Source organism: Carassius auratus, chromosome 5 (genome assembly GCF_003368295.1).
Source record: "Carassius auratus strain Wakin chromosome 5, ASM336829v1, whole genome shotgun sequence".
Taxonomy (NCBI): Eukaryota; Metazoa; Chordata; class Actinopteri; order Cypriniformes; family Cyprinidae; genus Carassius; species Carassius auratus.
In genome coordinates, this window is record NC_039247.1 from 29,719,392 (window position 1) to 29,740,067 (window position 20,676).

A 20,676-nucleotide genomic window follows, 5' to 3' on the forward strand; every position below is an offset into this window, starting at 1 on the left:
AAGGAATACATTTTGAAAGTAACCCTCCCAACACTGCTGCTAGGTAATACAGTGATAGAGAGAGTGATACTTCTTTGGCTGATGCTTGCTCAAGCCACTATGGAGTATGTGCACATAAGCAGTAAGTGGCTAGCTGCAGTTCATTTAATGCCCACTGGTGTCATTAATAACAAAGTTTCCTGGATTCTCCATATGCTCTCTTTAAGGAGAAGCACATGCTACCTGTGCAGGTTTCTATGTCATGGCCATATGCAAAGCTAATCAAATTTTAATGAAAGGGCAAACCTCTGGTCAAAGGAGGAAAATAATCAAAAGGAGAAGCTTGTGATCTAGTCACTTTGTGGATCAGGTTGTGATTAAGAGCAGTTTCAAGGCAATTTCTGTTATCTCCTAGGGTTGCTGTTTGTATTTACTGTATTTAAGTGTTTTCTCTTTCTTGCATAAATGCAAATAAATAAATAAAAAATCATGACAACTCTCAAAATAGCTTTATCATGTTAATGGATATGGATAATGGATAAGCAAATATTTGGTCTTAGCAAACTAGATTTGATATCCACGCTTCTGCAGAGCAAATATGGACTTGTTACTGTTAATACATTCACAGCCAAGCTTTGGCCATACATATATCCTGTATCAGATCGAGACAGGTGGAGCTGGGGGAGGTGGAGGGTTTCACAGTAACCTGTTGTAGGACCATTTACAGTGGTTGAGCAAGCAAGCTCCTTGGCTACAGAATCAGCAGAGGCCAGTCAGCTTATGGTGTGATTGTTTTCACAATCCAAAGTATCATGACTGAACTAGACATTTCTAATCAAAGTAGAATCTAGTAGGGTTTAACTTTATTTTACACTTACAAAAGAGAATAACTTATACTTAATATGAATTTTGGTTATCTTTAGTATTACGTTCCAGGTTCGTATAGTAACAAATAGGAATGTACTGAGTAGGGCAGGGCTGTGATGGTGAGGAATTTTTCCCAGCAGTTAATCGACGTGTGACAACACCGTTATACCAGTATCACCATGGAGGTTCCCTCTCTTTTCCTCGCTTTGCTTTTAAATAGCGTGTAAAAGCGGCGTGCACATTTTATTTTCACTTTCAAATAACTGCAATTCGTCGTAAAGCAACTGTTTGTTTTAAGTTTCTTTTGAATTTTCTATTTTATACAGAAGCAATTTTCAAATTAGTGGCAGTTCTGTGTCAATTGCTTGAATGCAACAACAAAACTCAATGTCAAACTCACTTTAGCCTATATATATAAAACATTTAACTTTTATTTGCAAAACAAATAAAAACTCACCGTGCTAGGACAGGCTATGCCTAATATAAAATAACAAGTAACTTACATAAAGTTTAAATAGGTATACAAAACTGAAAATAGGCTAAGTAAACATGTATAATATATAACCAGATAAATAAGAAATGTAGAACGTTTATTAGCAAAATGAGTAAGAAAGCTTGGAGGCATGGCATACACCTTTATGTTAAATAAAATAAATAAATGACACAAAGTAAAAAAAAAAAAAAAACATCAAACAACGTAGAACCAATTAAATAAGAAACGAATATGGACCAGTATCTGTAAATGTTAAGCCGCAAAAGTTGGCTGAAATATGAAATATGAATCCTGCATGTTCTACGTGTCTCTGTGTGAATGAATGAATGGTTTGTTTACTACATAGACTGAAGCGCGTGACGCTTGCAGTAATTTCAGCATCTGTCGTCTCTATGAGGACATTAATACATCAACAACATCACCAGAACTGTTCTGAGTCACTTCACAAGCATTTTACCGTTTCATTTGAGTAAAACCAGTGTCAATTTAAAGGTATTCATGGTGACCCGTCAAAATAAAAGTAAATTTTTACATAAAGGCATTGTGCTAGAAATATTACTATTATTTAGTAGAATGTATGTGATACTGCTACTTCTGTTGAAAAAATTAATAAAACTTTATTTTTTTAAGAAATAAATCACACAATATTTCCTCCATGTTTTAATTTTAAAGGGATACTCCACCGTGTTTTCATATTAAACTATGTTTTTCCCTTAACTAAGATGAGTTGATACATACCTCTCTCGTCTCAGTGCGTGCACTCAATCGCTTTGTTGCGCGGTGACACTTTGAAAGCACTTAGTCTTGGCACAGTAATATCTTCACTAGAGGGAGCGGGGACCGGTGAGAGGATTTTTCACGAGTGAAGATATTACTGCGCCAAGACGAAGTGCTTACAAGCACTTGCCATGGTATTCCGCCACACAATATAGTTATCCATTTTACACGCTTAGAAAAGCGCAACGTTTTGTTTTGTGTTACCGTCCTAGGTCGAGTTACACTACGCGAGTAACTGTATTTAAATAGGGAAGACGTGGAGGTGTTTGGTAGCTTCTCTGCTTGGCCCGTATTGAATGAATGGGCTAAGCTAAGTGCTTTCAAAGTGTCACCGCGCAACAAAGCGATTGAGTGCATGCATTGAGACGAGAGAGGTATGTATCAACTCGTCTTAGTTAAGGGAAAAACACAGTTTAATATGAAAACACGGTGGAGTATCCCTTTAATAGCAAATCCCTTTTATTTACCAAGAAATAAAATGTTTACATTTCATTGATTAAAAGAGAAATTAAATTTGGGTGAAACTTGTTAACTGTTTATCAAAATTATATTACTTGTAGAAAAACTTTAAACACAATTGTAAATAAGTATAAAGAATGGTATTGGTTTTATTTTTAGTGATTTTATTTTTAATGCTAATAATAGTGCGGTGCCTTAATGCTAGTATTTCCTGTCACTGTTTAAGGTCAGAGATGAAGACTGCTATCTAGCGGTCGGAAGACGAACTCAAAACGAAACAACTACCATGTAGTTTTAATATCGATATTTCATTTTTGAGAATCGATACAGTATCTGCAAACAAAATATAGCAATACGCATGTGTATCGATATTTTCTAACACCCCAACTAAAAATGTTGCTTTGTTGGTCGTAAATGTAGCCTAGTTAATCCCTGATAAATACTGAGCACGCAAACTTTGTCAAGTGAAACGGAGTTATCACTAAAATAAGGAATCATATAAAATACAAACACTTGAATGTCATGACCAGTTGAATGAAGAAAATATAAGAATTACATATCAGTAGTCCCATATTCATATGTGGCCACGCAGTAAGTTTACAGTGTCTACCATTGCATTTTAACGTTTACGTCTCCATCCATCTATCTATCTTTCTATCTCTGTGCATTCACTACTTAGGCTATGGTCTTTTCAGAGATAGAGGTTGAAGGGCATCTGCTTCACATCATCAGTAAGGGCTAAAACCCCTAAAGCCAGGCTCAGACTACAAAATATATACAAAATACACTACAAAATATTATAAAGATTACCATGAGGGAGTGCTTCACATAGGGCTGGGTATTGTTCAAAATCTTTCGATCCGGTGCCAATTTTCGATACCTCAGTTTCTATACCGGTTCCTAACGATACTTTTTTCGATACCATATGTTTTGAAATCCATTTCAACATCAGCACAAATACATTAAACACAAAACTTTTATTTTTCACCTTAATTAAAACAAATTCTGGTAACACTTCACACTCAGGATAACATTATTAATACAACTGGTTGTGCTTTTTGGATAGGGGCAGCCCACCACATCATAACGCAAACGCCCATGTTTTTATGTCATTTTTTAATTTTATATTTAAGTTAACAGTTTGTGGATTTTAACCAATAGGGCAACTGATCCTCCGTTGAAAAAAAAAGAACAGCTGTTCATCTAGCGACTCCAAGTGAGCGATACATGCTCATCAAGACACAAACATTCTTCTAGAACTCACTCTTTGCATTCAGTTAGCAGATCCATGCAAATCATGCATGAAATAGACTCAAACAATAGCCTTATGTGCTTTACAGATGAACTTGAAGTCTTTATTCATTCGAGATGTTCAATAATAGCTCATCTTTGACTCGGTAATAAAAGTTCATGATCAGATTAGTGAACCCATGATTCTTTTGAGTCAATGTTTTAAAATAATCATTTATTTTGTTTAACGAAACCAGTGTTTCACAAATAGATCTGAGGTGCAGGGCTCTCAAAATCGTTAGCCCCACGTCCTGGGGCTATTGTGTTTTCCAGTCCGATGGGCTATCGTGAATAGTGAAGTAAAACTCCTAACTTCACTTGCTTCGCGTTGTTCACTCGCTTGAAGGGGTGAAACGGATCATAGCCGATCGTTTGCATTTGTTTCTAAATATTGCTGATTCAAGCATTTTAAACAATTCACACGCGTTCGGAGCTTGCGCTCACTCATTCAAAGCACGTGCTGTGAGCAGCATTTCAGACAATGCGCGTACAGAGAATTAATTCATCTTTCGAGTATCGAAATTCGCTGTACCGGATAAATCTGTCTCTCTGTTTTTTAGACGACGTGAAAGGGGGCGTTTCAAGATACGCAATAGAGTAGACCAAACTAAACAGGGAGGGAGGGCAAAACACTCATCCAAACAAATGCATCATTAACACCGGCTTTGGTTGCAATACTATTATTGCATATGTTGCACATTGCTGACTCGGCATGACTTTAATAAAGTGTAGCCGGAAACGTTTTGAGAAAAAACAACTACAGTTGTGTTGTGTGACTGCGAGTTTTTTCAGAAATCCTCCCCGTCCCGTCACGTCACGTGGTGTTGGACAGCCAATCACGGCGAACTTGGGTCCTTACATGTACGTATGCTACAAGCTCACACAGACACAGCCACTTGACAAAAAAAATAAAATAAAGAAAAACGGCCGCTTGGCTTTTGGAACCGAAATTTGGCACCGAAAGATAAATAATTTTTCGATACTCATAGTATCGAAGTTTTTCGTTCGATACCATAAAGGCATTGAAGTTCGGTACCCAGCCCTAGCTTCACATGATCTCACGCAACAGATCGTGATTGATGTTTCAACAACTAATGTTTGCATATGTTACATACTTTCTACGCTCACCAGGTACATTCAGATCTGAGTCGATTTCACCCATGCTTCTCTTTGTCCTCATGGTTGTGGTATGTTTTCGTCAGATTATAAAGACTGTTGTGTTATTGCAAAACTTCCACAAGCAGTTTCCTCTGAGACCATCAGGACAACATCATCAACATAGCAACATCCAGTATCTTAAGGCTAATATCATCCACCCCAAACACCTTGTTACTTGGGAACTTTTTAACTACCTTCACCACTTCAGCCAGGAAAATGGGCAATGATTGGCAATGACTGTCCTGAGTCCTCCACCCCTGCCTTACTGAGGGTGTATCCTCAGGGTTCAGAAGTTTCTCAGAGTGCTCCTTCCAATTCCAGTCCGTATCACCAGGAGAAGTCAGCAGGTCCCTATCCTGACTAACTAAAGCCGGGATACAGGCCACACTTCACCCACCTAAAGCCCATGGTATACTTCAGATTTTAGGCAAAATTGTAGCATACACATCAAGCCAAATACACAGCTTTGCGAAATATACTCCGTTTGAAAGTGTGCACAAACCCAAGTTTCTAGTGTCCAGTGTTTGGTACATTGGTACTTTTAGAGCCGTTGTTGTTTCACCCTACAAACACTGGATTATTAATACTACATCCACAGGTTTCTGTACAGAATTTTTAGTGCTTTTGCATGGAGGCTGGTTAAAGAAACCCTATATGCATGTATAACTAAGGGGAGTAAATGCTTATCAGATGAGATACTGTGAGAGATTGTACTATTCTGGTAAGACAGTCCCTAATTCCCACAAACCCACACCACACTCAATAGTCCTGGAGGGTCCTGGAGAGAATGCTAGTTAAGGATAAATGTTTCTGGTCCCAATCCAGAGATCCACTCTATATAGTCAAATATACAATATTTGCATTTTCCCAGCTTGCATTTCCTGCCTTTATTGTTCAACCTTTATCCCAGACCTCAACTTTCAATCTTCAAGTATGAAAATCCATCATAAAAATATTTGGTCAGCTACTGGTTGGCTCTTATACAGGTGCTGGTCATATAATTAGAATATCATCAAAATGTTGATTTCACAAATTCCATTCAAAAAGTAAAACTTGTATATTATATCCATTCATTACACACAGACTGATATATTTCAAATGTTTATTTCTTTTTATTTATCTTTCTTTGATTTTAACTGACAACTAAGGAAAATCCCAAATTCAGTATCTCAGAAATTTAGAATATTGTGAAAAAGTTCAATATTGAAGACACCTGGTGTCACACTCTAATCAGGTAATTAACTCAAAACACCTGCAAAGCCTTTAAATGGTCTCTCAGTCTAGTTCTGTAGGCTGCACAATCATGGGGAAGACTGCTGACTTGACAGTTGTCCAAAAGACGACCATTGACACCTTGCACAAGGAGGGCAAGACACAAAAGATCATTGCAAAAGAGGCTGGCTGTTCACAGAGCTCTGTGTCCAAGTACATTAATAGAGAGACGAAGGGAAGGAAAAGATGTGGTAGAAAAACGTTTAAAAGCAATAGGGATAACTGCACCCTGGAGAGGATTGGGAAACAAAAACGTGGGGGAGATTCACAAAGAGTGGACTGCAGCTGGAGTCAGTGCTTCAAGAACCACTACACACAGACGTATGCAAGACATGGGTTTCAGCTGTCAGTCCTTGTGTCAAGCCACTCGTGAATAACAGACAGTGTCAGAAGTGTCTCGCTTCAAAAAGTACTGGACTGCTGCTGAGTGGTCCACAGTTATGTTCTCTGATTAAAGTAAATTGAGCATTTCCTTTGGAAATCAGGGTCCCAGAGTCTGGAGGAAGAGAGGAGAGGCACACAATCCACGTTGCTTGAGGTCCAGTGTAAAGTTTCCACAGTCAGTGATGGTTTGGGGTCCATGTCATCTGCTGGTGTTGGCCCACTGTGTTTTCTGAAGTCCAAGGTCAACACAGCCGTATATCAGGAAGTTTTAGAGCACTTCATGCTTCCTGCTGCTGACCAACTTTATGGAGATGCAGATTTCATTTTACAACAGGACTTGGCATCTGCACACAGTGCCAAAGCTACCAGTACCTGGTGTAAGGACCATGGTCTCCCTGTTCTTAATTGGCCAGCAAACTTGCCTGACCTTAACCCCATAGAAAATCTATGTGGTATTGTGAAGAGGAAGATGTGATATGCCAGACCCAAGAATGCAGAAGAGCTGAAGGCCACTATCAGAGACACCTGGTCTCTCATAACACCTGAGCAGTGCCACAGACTGAATCCACTCCAGGCCGCACCCCATTGCTGCAGGAATTCAGACAAAAGGAGCCCAACTAAGTATTGAGTCCTGTACATGCTCAAACTTTTCATTTTTATACTTTTCAGTTGGTCTTCTTTGTATTGGTCTTAAAGTAATATTCAAATTCAATGAGATACTGAATTTGGGATTATCCTTAGTTGTCAGTTATAATCATCAAAGTTAAAAGAAATAAACATTTGAAATATATCCGTCTGTGTGTGATGAATGAACATAATATAAAAGTTTCACTTTTAGAATGGAATTAATGAAATAAATCAACTTTTTGATGATATTTTAATCATATGACCTGCACCTGTAGCTATGGTTAGTAAATGTAACAAGGACACTGTTACATAAAGTGTTACTAACTACTCACTATTACATGCTTAAAGTTGCAATTAAACAAATATTTTCTTCCATATTGTGAGTGTAATGCTCATATAGAAAAAAAAAAGATGGTAAGTGAAGACTTGTAGTTATCGGCTGTTTACTGGATGTTGAAATGTAGGTGTGGCACTCAAAAATGCATGCAAACATTTTATGCAAACTAAATGATTGGAGAAGTCCTCCTTATGTCACCAGAGAGAACTAGATGTAATTTGATAAAATGCAAAAAAAAATAAAAAATAATAAAATTGCATGTACGAATTGCTTACTATATGATTTATAACATGCATTTAAAACATAAACACAGTGAATAAAGGAGCAGACTTAAAATAAACACAAACTTTTTTTAATTCACACATCATTTCCACCACACCAAATAATTATGCTTCTAATATTTTTTTCTTAAGTTAGTGACAGTGTACTTGTTTACCAAGGAGGTAACAGCATCAGTGAAGCACATGCTTGAGATGAAATATTAGGCAATGAGACATGTGATGTGTGAAGAACAACAAAGAAATAACCAAGTAAATATGTTGTTCCGATTCCGATACTAGTATCGGAAATATCTCCGATACCACAACAAATTCTGGCATCGGCATCGGCGAGTACATGAACCCATATACCGATCCGATACCATTTTCTTAAAAAAGACCTAGTTATGACCGCAAGCTTTGCCTAACCGCTGCACGGTTCTTCTTCGCTGCTCAAAATGCATTGAAAACACAGGAAGTTGTGCTGTGTTGCCACAAGCAACCCCTGTTTAGAGCAGCGAAGAAGAAATGAAAACGCGTTAGCAGCCCTTATCTATATATGACTGGATCACTCATCACATTCTAAACTGCCAAAACACAGTGAAGCCGCTACTATATTATAGATCAGTGGTTAGCAGTATGTCTCTGTAGTACCGGTAGTTACAGACTCTCGAGTATATTCAGTACCGGCAGCTGCGTTCAGTCGCTTCCGTGTAAGTCAAAGCGCAGGGCTCCAGACAGTAGCCGAATATATACTAGTGTCTGTGAATATTAAACTGCAAAATACTATTTAAATATTACTCCCGCAAAATCTACATCTCTGTGGGTGACTGGCACAGATGCGCGAGAGCTCGCTGTTTTGTAGTCTCTGCTGTGTGTCATGAGGACACGAACGCATAAACCGTCACTTCATGAGAATTTACCGTTTCATTTGAGAATACTGTCATATCATAAACACAGACACTCAAAGATCTTCATGGCAGCCCATTAAAATAAATGTTTGGTTTACATGAGTAAATTGACAATATATAAAGCTACTGTTGTAGCCTACAGTAATAATAATACGTCTCTATAATAATAATAATTATGCCTAGATGGTTGCTTGTTTTTTACTTGTTTTGTTGTAAAGAGATTATCTGATTAATAGATCTTTTTTGTTGCAGTTTTTTTATACAGTTATATTGTAAAACTTAAATACCTTTTTTAGTTTGCGGTGTTAGATTTTTGGCTGCATTTGAAGTTCTTTTTTGCATAAGAAAATAAATAATACTGTCAAATTCATGTTAGATAATAAAAATACTGTAATAAATACAGTAGTTCACCATGTATTTGTTCATGTTTTATTGAGGGATCTGTCTGAAGCACACCATAAAAAAATTCTAGCAATTTACACAGGGCTAGTAGTATATACAGCTGTATATACAGATACACACCCAGGTATCGGATCAGTACTCGGTATCGGCCGATACCCTGAGCCCAGGTATCGGAATCGGTATCGGGAAGAGAAAAAGGGTATCGGAACATCTCTAGTAAATATCATGTGATCAGGTCCTTTAAAGAAATATTGCCACTGACGTTGGTCTCAAACGATTGAAGATGTTTACCACTCAGAGCAGTAAAATGTCTAAAGATTCCCGTCTGTCTGTTTCATTCAGTCTGCAGGTCCACAACCCGAAGCTTAGTCAACACAGCCAACTGTAAAGAGAAACATGAGAAGCCATAGCTGACCTAGTTCAGACACATATATGACAGATTTGGTTCTAACTATCTGTAATTTGCTCTTTGCCCGACCACAGATCCACACCCTGGAGCGCAGAATTAGAAACCAGCAAACAATAAGGTCCACCTTTGTGAAACATTCACATGCTTACACTTATCATTGAGGAGTTTATGAGGCCAGTAATAAAGCTGATCCGCTCACGATTCCTCTGACAGCTACTCCAGATGAGATGAATTTTGAGTTCCAGGTGAACAGAGCGACCACCCGTTGAAAAAAGTCCAAAGTTACATTCTGCATCGCCTTTTAAATCAGACTCCTTCGAAGACCCACAACGGCATGACCCACTTCCTGACAACACAGTCGGATTGCACTCGGATTGTGTGCTAGTTTATTCCCCGCCTCAACCAGCCCAGGAAACACGCACAAATGTGTATTACCAATGATATCTACCATAATCAAATTATTCTTAGTCAATAGAGATACAAGACACCTTTGCAAACACCCAAGACAAAGATGACTCTGACAGCTTCCTCGTCAAAGTTTCATCACAGCTATCCTGATTTCGCTTCCTCTCTCTTTATCTACTTTTAGGAAATAAACTTGGGAGCGCAGGTGCTGTGCAATCCCAAAAACCTGTGACATATGATAGTATGAGTCTTATGAAACCTGTAGCTTCTGTAATGCTGGTTAAATGTTAATATATCGTCATTTAACCTGATGTTCACAAATCTACTCTTTCATTATATTACATGTATCGTTTATCAACATAATAACACATTTTTCAGAACTAGTCACAACTTTAAGCTACTGTCATTTATATATAGCACAGAATACATTGGTCTTATGTAACAAGGGCTCAGTCCAATGCAATGTCACACTGGACATCAAGGCAACACTTTACGAACCTGCAGCACAAACACATGGTCTAATATTAACCCTACTCATGAATACAGCTACAGCTACAGGTCAAACACTATTTATAAAACGCCAGTGTCAATGCATAAAGGCCACGAGAGCAGATGATATTTACAGTGAACACTTTACGTTGCATTAGAATGAATGAAAAGGAGTGTCTATTCACAGAGCCTGCGATTATTAACGGTGCTGCTGCGCACATGAGCGACGGACGCAGCGACATCTCAGATATTAGATTCAAAACACTTTCATTGTGTGCCACTTACTTTCTGAGAGTCCATCACTAGGATCGCAGACGAACCGAGTTCAGTTCATGCACAGTTGAGCACGTCGAGAGCACAGAAGGCGCTCGCTCGATGATTCCCACTGAACAAGAGGATACTGAGCATGCGCAGTGAGCGTCTCTCACGGAGGACTACGACATTACGACAGCAAAGTGTGTGACACACCAGGGACCGATTCTCCTCTGGCTACACAGATAAAACATCATGCCAATAATTAAGTGGCTATGTTAGCTTACAATACTGACTGAACTGTGTATAGGGTCAATTACAGAAGACTGAAGGGATGCAGATGATGAACCTTGATATGTCCCTCACTGATGGCTTGGCACAGTCAGAGGTGGACAGAGAAACTAATGAGTCATACTCGAGGATATCTTCCCAGAAAATGACTTTGGTAGAAGTTGAAGTTGCCGTTTTATATATTACTTGAGTAAAAGTCTTATGTGATATTTATTGTACTTAAGTACAAAAAGTATTTTTAAAATCTTAAAAGTACTTAAGTATTGAAAGTAAAAGTACAAGTAAATTTAGAATGGAAAAAGAAGCATGTGTGTGTGTGTGTGTGTGTGTGTGTGTGTTCAGAAGCAAGCTTGTGTTCAGTTTTAACTATTTCTTCCATTTTGTACTATTGGATAGGAATAAGAAGCACTTGATCCGGTACTTGGTGTATTTCATTTCAACAAAATAATTTCTGGAATGTGCATCTGAAATAGCATTTAGATGTATCTCAGAGGTCCCGTGCATTTAAACTGCAGATACACTGTATAAATAGACCTAATGTTTGGTTTTGTGTGTGTGTGTGTGTGTGTGTGTGTGTGTGTGTGTGTGTTTTTAACATAAAACGTTGAATACTGATATTTGAAATAATTTAAAACATTAAGAAGAAAAAAAAGTCGAAATGGGAAATTACAACCGCCACTACGTGACAGTGAATGTTATTGATTGAGTCATTGAGATTCAACCGATTCATTCAAATGACTGATTCATTCAGAAACAAAGCACTTGACTGTGTTAATGAGTGAATCACTGAATCATTTATTCAGCCGATTCGTTCAAATAGCTGATCCATTTAATAAAGTAAACGCCATCCATTGCTCAGAGTGCAGTGCTGCGATCTGTTTAGAACTTTTTTTTTTTGCCAAAATTGAGCAAAAACAAGCAATATTAAGTAATTTATTGCTTTACTAAACTTGTAAAAAATGATTACTTAATATGTTCATGCGTCTGCAGAAAAACGGTAATATTTGTTAGATATAGATTGAGTTAACTAGGCCTACATGAAATCAAATAAATATAAACAGCATACAGAAGCATTTTTGCCTTTTGCAATTTAGAATGCTGAGTTTTAATGGACTAATAAATCAATGTGTGTGCACTCTGTGTGTGATTTTGCAATATAGCCAACTTTATAAAATCAGATTGCACATCATTACATTTACAACAACTCTTACTGTATTAACGCAGATGATGCTGAATGTATCGCACACCCCTGACTCTTGTTTGCACACGAGCAAAGATGTTTTTAGAAATCTAACTTGCAAATACTAGACCACTGATTCATCAAACCTTCATCAAAGTATTTTTGCTTTGTTACATAACACCACTGGGCACAGGTCATGATTTCGAAGACATTTACAGCAAGATCAAAGCATAAAGGATGAATTAGTCATCTAACCTTAAATTGAGAGAATGTGTCTGTGTCCCAAACATTGCTAAAACGACTAATCAGTAGTTCTGGAGACAAATAGCAAATGGATAAACAGTTCATCCTTTGGTGGATTTTTATATATTATTATAAACAGGCTGGAATTGTGCAATCATTGTGAATGTGATGGATTCAAGTGCAATGGATGGTCACATAACTAGACCCTAATGCATCATTTTTATGTAAAATTGGGCAGATATGGTTGCATGAAGCAGGACATCCACCTAGTAGCTACTGAACTACAATGTTCATCCATGTACAATGCTTTTTCTAACAACCACAGCAATCCAACAACAATAATGAATAAACTATGCAATAGCACATGTAAAAAAAAAAAAAGACAGCTAAGGATATTCTTACCAACAAATAATGTGATTGAATCAGATGAGAGCTGTCAGCTGACACCAGAGGAAATGAACATCTACTGCCACACAGTGGACTTACACACGTGTGACACATCAAGAACTTTCTGAAATACTCTCTGAAATAATCTGAAAAATGTGGTCAATTCAGTTATTATCATATGTTAACATCTGTAATGTGGAACAGCTTATTCAGGACAGTACTAAATAAAACGAATGCAGCTTTTTTTTTTTATTATTCTGTTAATTCAGTTTTACATTCTATTTTATCCTTTTCAGAAATATGAATAAAAGCAATATCATGTGTTTTTTATTCTTCAACCAGAGCTGGGTTGATTACTTACAAATTGTAGTCTGTTGCTGATTCCAAATTACATAACAAAAAATATAGTCAGTAATGTAATCCATTACATTACATTACACATATAATCAGACTGTTATTTTATTATTTTAGAACTAACTCGTTTATCACACAGATTTAAATAGGATTATCTTGTACCATGTCGATAGAAAAATGCAAAGAGTAAGAAAATATACTATTCCATGACAACATGAATTGCATAAAACAATCACTTTATCAAGGTTTCCCAAACTGGGGTTCATGAAGTTTTTTTTTTTTTTTTTTTTTCTGTGAGTTTAATGAAGAGTTAATAATTAATTAATTAATTAATCAATTAAATTAAAATTACAAATAACATAAATCAAAATAAAATCATTTCTAAAAAATGTAAGTAATTTATTGGCTTACCTGCATGTCATGTGACCATTAACTATTAATCATAAAATATATATTTATATTAAAATCTCAGGGGTACTTTAAATAAATATATTATGGCTGAGAAAAAAAAAAGTTTGTGAATCCCTGCATTATATTTGAATAAGACATAACGTGAATTTGTGCATTTTAATGTGTTTGAAAGACAAAAGCCTTTTAAAGAAAAGCAATACATGGTTAAATAATAAACTGAGTGATAATTCTCGGTCTCGTGTGGTGAAAGGTGACACTTTTGACCATGATCTGTTCACGCAGCTGCTCAGCCATTGGCTGCTTCACACGTCAATCAAACGCTCAAAGTTGCAGTAAAGTAGAGGATCCAGTTTGGAGGAGGAAGTTGTCGGGTAATTTGTGAATGCATTGGGACAGTGATCTTGGACAGATTCATCTTTTCGGTTTGTTATTTTGACAGTGAGTTCGTCTTGGTGCAGAATGGAGGGTCGACACGACAGTTCACCCATGCAGGCTTTCGAGAAGGACGTTTTGGAAATGACTTGTGAAGATGTTTATGACATTTCTTACGTGATCGGCAGAGATTTATTAAAAGTCAACACAGGGAGCCGGGAGTTCTCGGATTTACAGTTCAAAATCGTCCGCGTGCTGGAGATGTTTGAGACCATGGTGAACAAATACAACCTGTCCCTGGAGGAGCTGAGGATGGAGCTGGAGAACATGAAGCGACAAGCGGAGAGAGTTGTAGCAGAGGGTTCGAGCGGTAACACGGTGAGTGCCGGGGTCATGTGGAGTTCACCGTCTATACGTCACACTCGGTTCCATTCATTCCATTCAAAGGAATATTTCCGGTTAAACTCAGTCGACAGCATTTATAATGATGATTATCACCAAAAAAAAATATTTTTACTCATCCTTCCTTTAATTTAAAATAGGAGGTTATAACGAGGCACAGACTTAAACTTAAAACAGTAGTTCACCCAAAAATGAAAATTGACTCCTTTGGTCATCCAAGATCAGGATGAGTTTGTTTCTTCATCAGATTTGTAGAAATGTAGCATTGCTTCAGTGTCCCATCAATGGATGCTCTGCAGTGAATGGGTGCCGTCAGAATGAGAGTCCAAACAGATGACAAAAATATGGAGCCAGAAGAGTCTCAATAAAGATAAATGCACACACTACAGTCACATATGCACACATAGGATTCATACATGCACACACATAATTCATAAATACACACACAGGATACACAAATGCACACAAAATTCACAAATGCACACACAAAATTTAAAAAGCACAGAAGATTCACAAATGCATACAAAATTCAGAAATGCACACAAAATTCAGAAATACACACACAATTTAGAAATGCAAACAACATTTACAAATGCACTCAAGATTCACAAATGCACAGAACAAGATTCAGAAATGTATTTCTGATGCACACACACATATATCTTGATTTACAAACTGCTTGCGGTCTGTGAACTTCACTGCATTTGTGTGTGAATTTTGAGACTCCCTTGACTTGGCTCGACACACAAATGCCTTTTTTTAAACAGGGAATGATCTGCAACCAATCAGATATCTCCCTTGTTTTAGCCAATCACAAGAATGCACCCCACGTGGGGGATTGTTTACTTATAAGCCAATCAGCGAACGACTCACTATCCTCACCCAGCGAGCGACTCACTTTCCTCACCCAGCGAGCGACTCACTTTCCTCAGCGAACGATTCACTTTCCTCACGAGTCACGCAGCGAACGACTCACTTTCCTCACCCAGCGAGCGACTCACTTTCCTCAGCGAGCGATTCACTTTCCTCAAGCAGCGAAGTTGAGCGAACGATTCACTTTCCTCACGCAGCGATCAACTCACTTTCCTAAGCGAACGATTCACTTTCCTCACGAGTCACGCAGCGAACGACTCACTTTCCTCACCCAGCGAGCGACTCACTTTCCTCAGCGAGCGATTCACTTTCCTCAAGCAGCGAAGTTGAGCGAACGATTCACTTTCCTCACGCGGCGATCAACTCACTTTCCTAAGCGAACGATTCACTTTCCTCACGAGTCACGCAGCGAACGACTCACTTTCCTCAGCGAGCGATTCACTTTCTTCAAGCAGCGAAGTTGAGCGAACGATTCACTTTCCTCACGCGGCGATCAACTCACTTTCCTAAGCGAACGATTCACTTTCCTCACGAGTCACGCAGCGAACGACTCACTTTCCTCACCCAGCGAGCGACTCACTTTCCTCAGCGAGCGATTCACTTTCCTCAAGCAGCGAAGTTGAGCGAACGATTCACTTTCCTCACGCGGCGATCAACTCACTTTCCTAAGCGAACGATTCACTTTCCTCACGAGTCACGCAGCGAACGACTCACTTTCCTCACCCAGCGAGCGACTCACTTTCCTCAGCGAGCGATTCACTTTCCTCAAGCAGCGAAGTTGAGCGAACGATTCACTTTCCTCACGCGGCGATCAACTCACTTTCCTAAGCGAACGACAGCCGGAGACCCACTTTTCTCAGCCAGAGAGTCACTTTCCTCTCGCAGCGGACCACTGACTCTCTCTTCATGTAGGGACTGAATATTATAATTAAAGTGACTTCTATATTGCATCCAAAAGAATATTTAGATATATTTAAATATTCAAAAAGGTTTAAACTTTTTTTTTTTTTTTTTTTACTTTCATTAAAATATTTCAATAAAATGAAATAATTGCCTATTGCAAATTTATGAATCCATGGTTAACTTTTTTTTCTGCAGTCACTGGGCTATATGTATTGAGACATTTTTAAATTTATATTTAGTAAAAAAATAATAAAAAATAAACCTGAATTGTAATGTAAACATCTGTATTTTCATACAATTTAATACAATTGCTGTGTGAACATGTTCATGTGATTGGCTTATAAGTAAACAATCCCCCACATGGGGTGCATTCTTGTGATTGGCTAAAAGAAGGGAGACATCTGATTGGTTGCTGATCATTCCCTGTTTAAAAAAAAGCATTTGCAGTGCTGTTTATAAGGATTTCTTGAAGTTCACAGACCGCAAGCAGTTTGTGAATCAAGATATATGTGTGTGTGCATCAGAAATACATTTCTGAATCTTGTTCTGTGCATTTGTGAATCTTGAGTGCATTTGTAAATGTTGTTTGCATTTCTGAATTGTGTGTGTATTTCAGATTTTTGTGTGCATTTCTGAATTTTGTATGCATTTGTGAATCTTCTGTGCTTTTTAAATTTTGTGTGTGCATTTGTGAATTTTGTGTGCATTTGTGCATCTTGTGTGTGTATTTATGAATCATGTGTGTGCATCTATGAATCCTGTGTGTGCATATGTGAATGTAGTGTGTGCATTTATCTTTATTGAGACTCTTCTGGCTCCATACAAAAACACCACAATAATCCACAGCACTCCAGTCCATCAGTTAACATCATTTTGGGGTGAACATCTCATTTAAAAGCACAAATTTGAAACTTGGAAACACAATAATTGGTATTTAATTCTGTATTACTTGAGCTGTAAAGCTGGTTTAAAAAAATCATTTTTTGCAGTCGTTTATGGTTTATTATTGTGCAGTCTGTGACTGTACTACTGAAACGGAGTATTTTAAAGTTTAAGTATGGGCCTTATTTATTTCTTACACACTAAACTCGTCACTATAACTCATATATTTGCTTTTTATATGTAAAGAAAAGAAGGGGTGAGTGGTAATCATTATGTCACAAATGCTGTCAATATATTCCTTTGCCAAACTATGCATATCGCATAAGAGATGCATCAGTTAAAGTAGACACGCAGATCAAAATTGACGTATTGATGTATTAATGCATGTGAATGGTCTCTGGATATTTGACTTATTTAAAAGCTTGACAGCAAAAGGTTTCTTGATATAAAGAGTCGCCGTCTATTTCCAGTTTGTGCACACACTTATATATACAAATTGTATTCTTTTATAGCAGACTGTTGGGCCAAATCAACTAGTGGTGGATTCAAAAGACCCAAACCGACCACGATTCACCATGCAGGAGTTAAAGGAGGTTCTGCAGGAGAGAAACAAACTCAAAGCCCAGCTGCTGGTGGCCCAAGAGGAGCTGCAGCTCTACAAGAGGTCAAACCGGCTTGCAGGGGGAACTTATGTCACCGCTGTGTTTCTGTGTTATTTCATTATACAGCACGCAGTGGGAAAATTGTGAATAACACCGAGGTCTACTCACTTTGTCAAACCTTTTAAAAGAGACACGAGAGAAGATATTTTGAAAATTGTGTCGGTGTCCAATGAGTCCAGTGATCTACAGAATATCGTTTTGTGTGTTCTGCAGAAGAAAACATGTTATGTATATGGCTAGGGTTTATTAGGTGAGCTATGCCTGTATTGCTACTGTCAACTAGCATGAACTAATTTACAGGGAAGTTATAAACAATACTTATAAACTATGCATTACACATTTTTGACTTGTGTGCTGGTTTGCCCTGATCTCAAGTAGGGATGCACGATATTGGATTTTGGCCGATATTCGATATGCCGATATTTTCTAAATAATTTTGGCCGATGCCGATACCGATATCGGTATATATATACAAATATATACTGATATATTTAAACTTTAATTTTACTGAAGAGAAATCCATGTATCTCTTCTGTACTGATTCTACCATCAATTTATTATTTTACAAGTGTAGACAGACATTCACATCTGAAAAACAGGTCAATTATTTCACTTGGAGAATATCGGTTTGGCTCATCGACAGAAATATTCATATCGGCCGATACCGATAATTGTCATTTTAAGCTTTTATCGGCCGATACCGATGTTGTGCCGATATTATCGTGCATCCCTAATCTCAAGCAAATAAGACAATATTGAGTGAAAAGACGTCATGCAGTGATGAAGTTGATATGCGTGGTCAGATTAGCGTCTGCTGTGTTTGCAGTGGGGTCCTGGGATCAGAGCAGAAGATGGTGGAAGTGAACCTGGAGACCCTTCCTCAGTCAGAAGCTGCACCGTCCAGCGGTACAGAGGAGAACCGAGAGAAGAGCACCATCCAGAAACTGTGAGTGCTTGCCACTAGTTCGGTCTTTGCCTGAGCTTCGTGCATTTCCACATCAGTCCTTATACTGGTGTTTATTCAGCCGTTTTAATTTTAATAATCTTAAAATCAACTAAGTTTCAGTTCAAATATTCAGTTATGATGTTTAGAAATTACATTTAAGACTCCTCTTTTTTTTTTCTTATGACAATTTTTGGAGGCAAATGGAACGATTAAATGGAGCCAAGTAGCAATCACCCATCAAGATATCAGATACACTAGCGGTGACAAATCTGGAATAACTACATTTTATGTTTTTGAAAGAAGTCTCTTATGCACCAAACCAGCATATTCAATACCCACATTCATATCCTTACCCTTCTATCTTGAGTTATTCATTTGTCAAAATCATAAAATGAGGATTGTCAATAGCTTCACAGGAAGTGCGCTATAATGTCTTTGAGCGTCCAGTGAGCAAGCTAAAAATGGCTGTGGTCAAGAAAATCTCCTTACTGAAGATGTAATAAAAGATATTTAGTTACTGGATTGAATTGAACTTTTTAAACTTGCTACAGTGTATTCCACTGGTATTAATAAATACGAGCAAAACAGACCACGGAAAATGGCATTTTCCTTTTGTGTTCCCTGTTCGTATCATCAATTGGTCATTCATTAGTAATAATTAGTATAGTATGTCATGCAGAGTTAAGCCACGCCACCTTTTTGTTTTCCTACAAACGTGTTGCTCTGAAGAATGCTGTTTTAGGTTTTGTATAGCTCTTTGCGACACCGACCGTATTTTTGGACTCATTGTGTTTGCTGTCATCTTGCTGACAACCTCCCGACCCTTTCCTCTCTTTTTCAGATTCTCATTTCGTCAAAAATAGTGGCCAGGGTTTGGCACAAACTAAAACACATCTGAGACAAGCAAAGCCCCTTCTGCCAGGCTGAGGAGAGATGGGAAGAAGGGATCTCACTATTTTTTTAACAGTACAGACCCATTTGTGGCTGGAAGTCGTCTTACTCAGTGTTTTTAATTGTGTATTTTTTTTTAACGCTGTGTCTGTGGTTGTTTGTTACCGAATGTGAAGCCAAACACGAATGACTAGATGTCAGAAAGTCAAATGTCCCTCTGAACACGAGCTCTAGTAGCGAACATACGTTTGCCGACTATTTGAAGCATACTACATTGTCATTATTATTCTTCCATTATCACACTATCTTTTACTGAAATATTATATGACATTACTAGAATCAATTGTACATCAGTCATTTTTCTAATAGCACAAAGACACATTTAGCTATTTTGGTGACAGTACTAAACCTAATTAAATCTGCTGAAATGCATTGATTTTGCCGTATATATGCCATACCCGGCTATTTGGGTGCTAACTGAATAAGAAAACCTCTTCAGTCTGTATCTGTAACAATGGCTGATAAGATTTTGGACAAAACTATCTATCCATATGATTTTGCAACGTTTAGTTCTAATTTTAATAAACAAGGGAACATTAGGAGGGTCAAAATTGAGGTACTTCCACCAAAACACGAAAAAGTCTGCTGTACGAGGGAATGTCTAGTGCACTGAATCTAATGTGAAGTGATGGATTGTGGGTCATATGAAGGTTAAAAATTCACTTTATTGGCGCGCAGTATTAGCTGTAATGAAGTAGATGGACAAATCAGTACCAGGTATTAAGAAACGCTGTTCTGAGTACATGGGCCTAACTGGATTTAACAGAGTCGCATAACATAAAATGCATGAGATTGAATTGTTTAAATATTTGGCCCTCTTACACAAGTTATCTTTAATTTTTCTTGTTGGATCTGAAAATCTAAATCTTTCAGTCAATTATTAATTTTTGATATCTTGTATTACTTCTTCCTTGTTTGTTGAATTGTGTATATATAAAAATATATAAAGGTTTTCTGAGACAGCGTTCTGATCTGGTGTGTTTATTTCCCCATATTGGTTTATATTGTATGTTTCCTATATAATGTTATGTTTGAAATGCAATAGAAGTCT

The 20,676-nt window shown here is 37.6% G+C and overlaps 2 protein-coding genes across 5 annotated transcripts in view; one reads left to right on the top strand and one right to left on the bottom strand.

Annotated features, from left to right (window-relative positions):
* Window positions 1–10,941, bottom strand: part of LOC113084997 (FSD1-like protein) — a 33,454-nt gene extending 22,513 nt beyond the window's left edge. For all 3 annotated transcript variants that reach the window (XM_026255060.1, XM_026255059.1, XM_026255057.1), the window contains exon 1: window positions 10,802–10,941. In XM_026255060.1, coding sequence (XP_026110845.1) covers window positions 10,802–10,816 — 15 coding nt within the window. In that variant the 5' untranslated portion in view covers window positions 10,817–10,941. The remainder of the gene's footprint in view (window positions 1–10,801) is intronic.
* A 2,978-nt stretch (window positions 10,942–13,919) lies between these two features.
* LOC113085046 (RILP-like protein 2) lies at window positions 13,920–20,588 on the top strand. Of its 2 annotated transcripts, none has more exons than XM_026255071.1 (4): window positions 13,920–14,384; window positions 17,582–17,730; window positions 18,555–18,674; window positions 19,516–20,588. In XM_026255071.1, exons 1-4 carry the CDS (start codon window positions 14,094–14,096, stop codon window positions 19,535–19,537), a joined length of 582 nt encoding a protein of 193 aa, XP_026110856.1. In that variant the 5' UTR covers window positions 13,920–14,093; the 3' UTR covers window positions 19,538–20,588. The 2 variants fall into 2 exon arrangements, with proteins under 2 accessions (XP_026110856.1, XP_026110851.1); XM_026255066.1 differs by having other exon boundaries at window positions 13,942–14,384; window positions 17,579–17,730.
* Window positions 20,589–20,676: the final 88 nt, after the last annotated feature.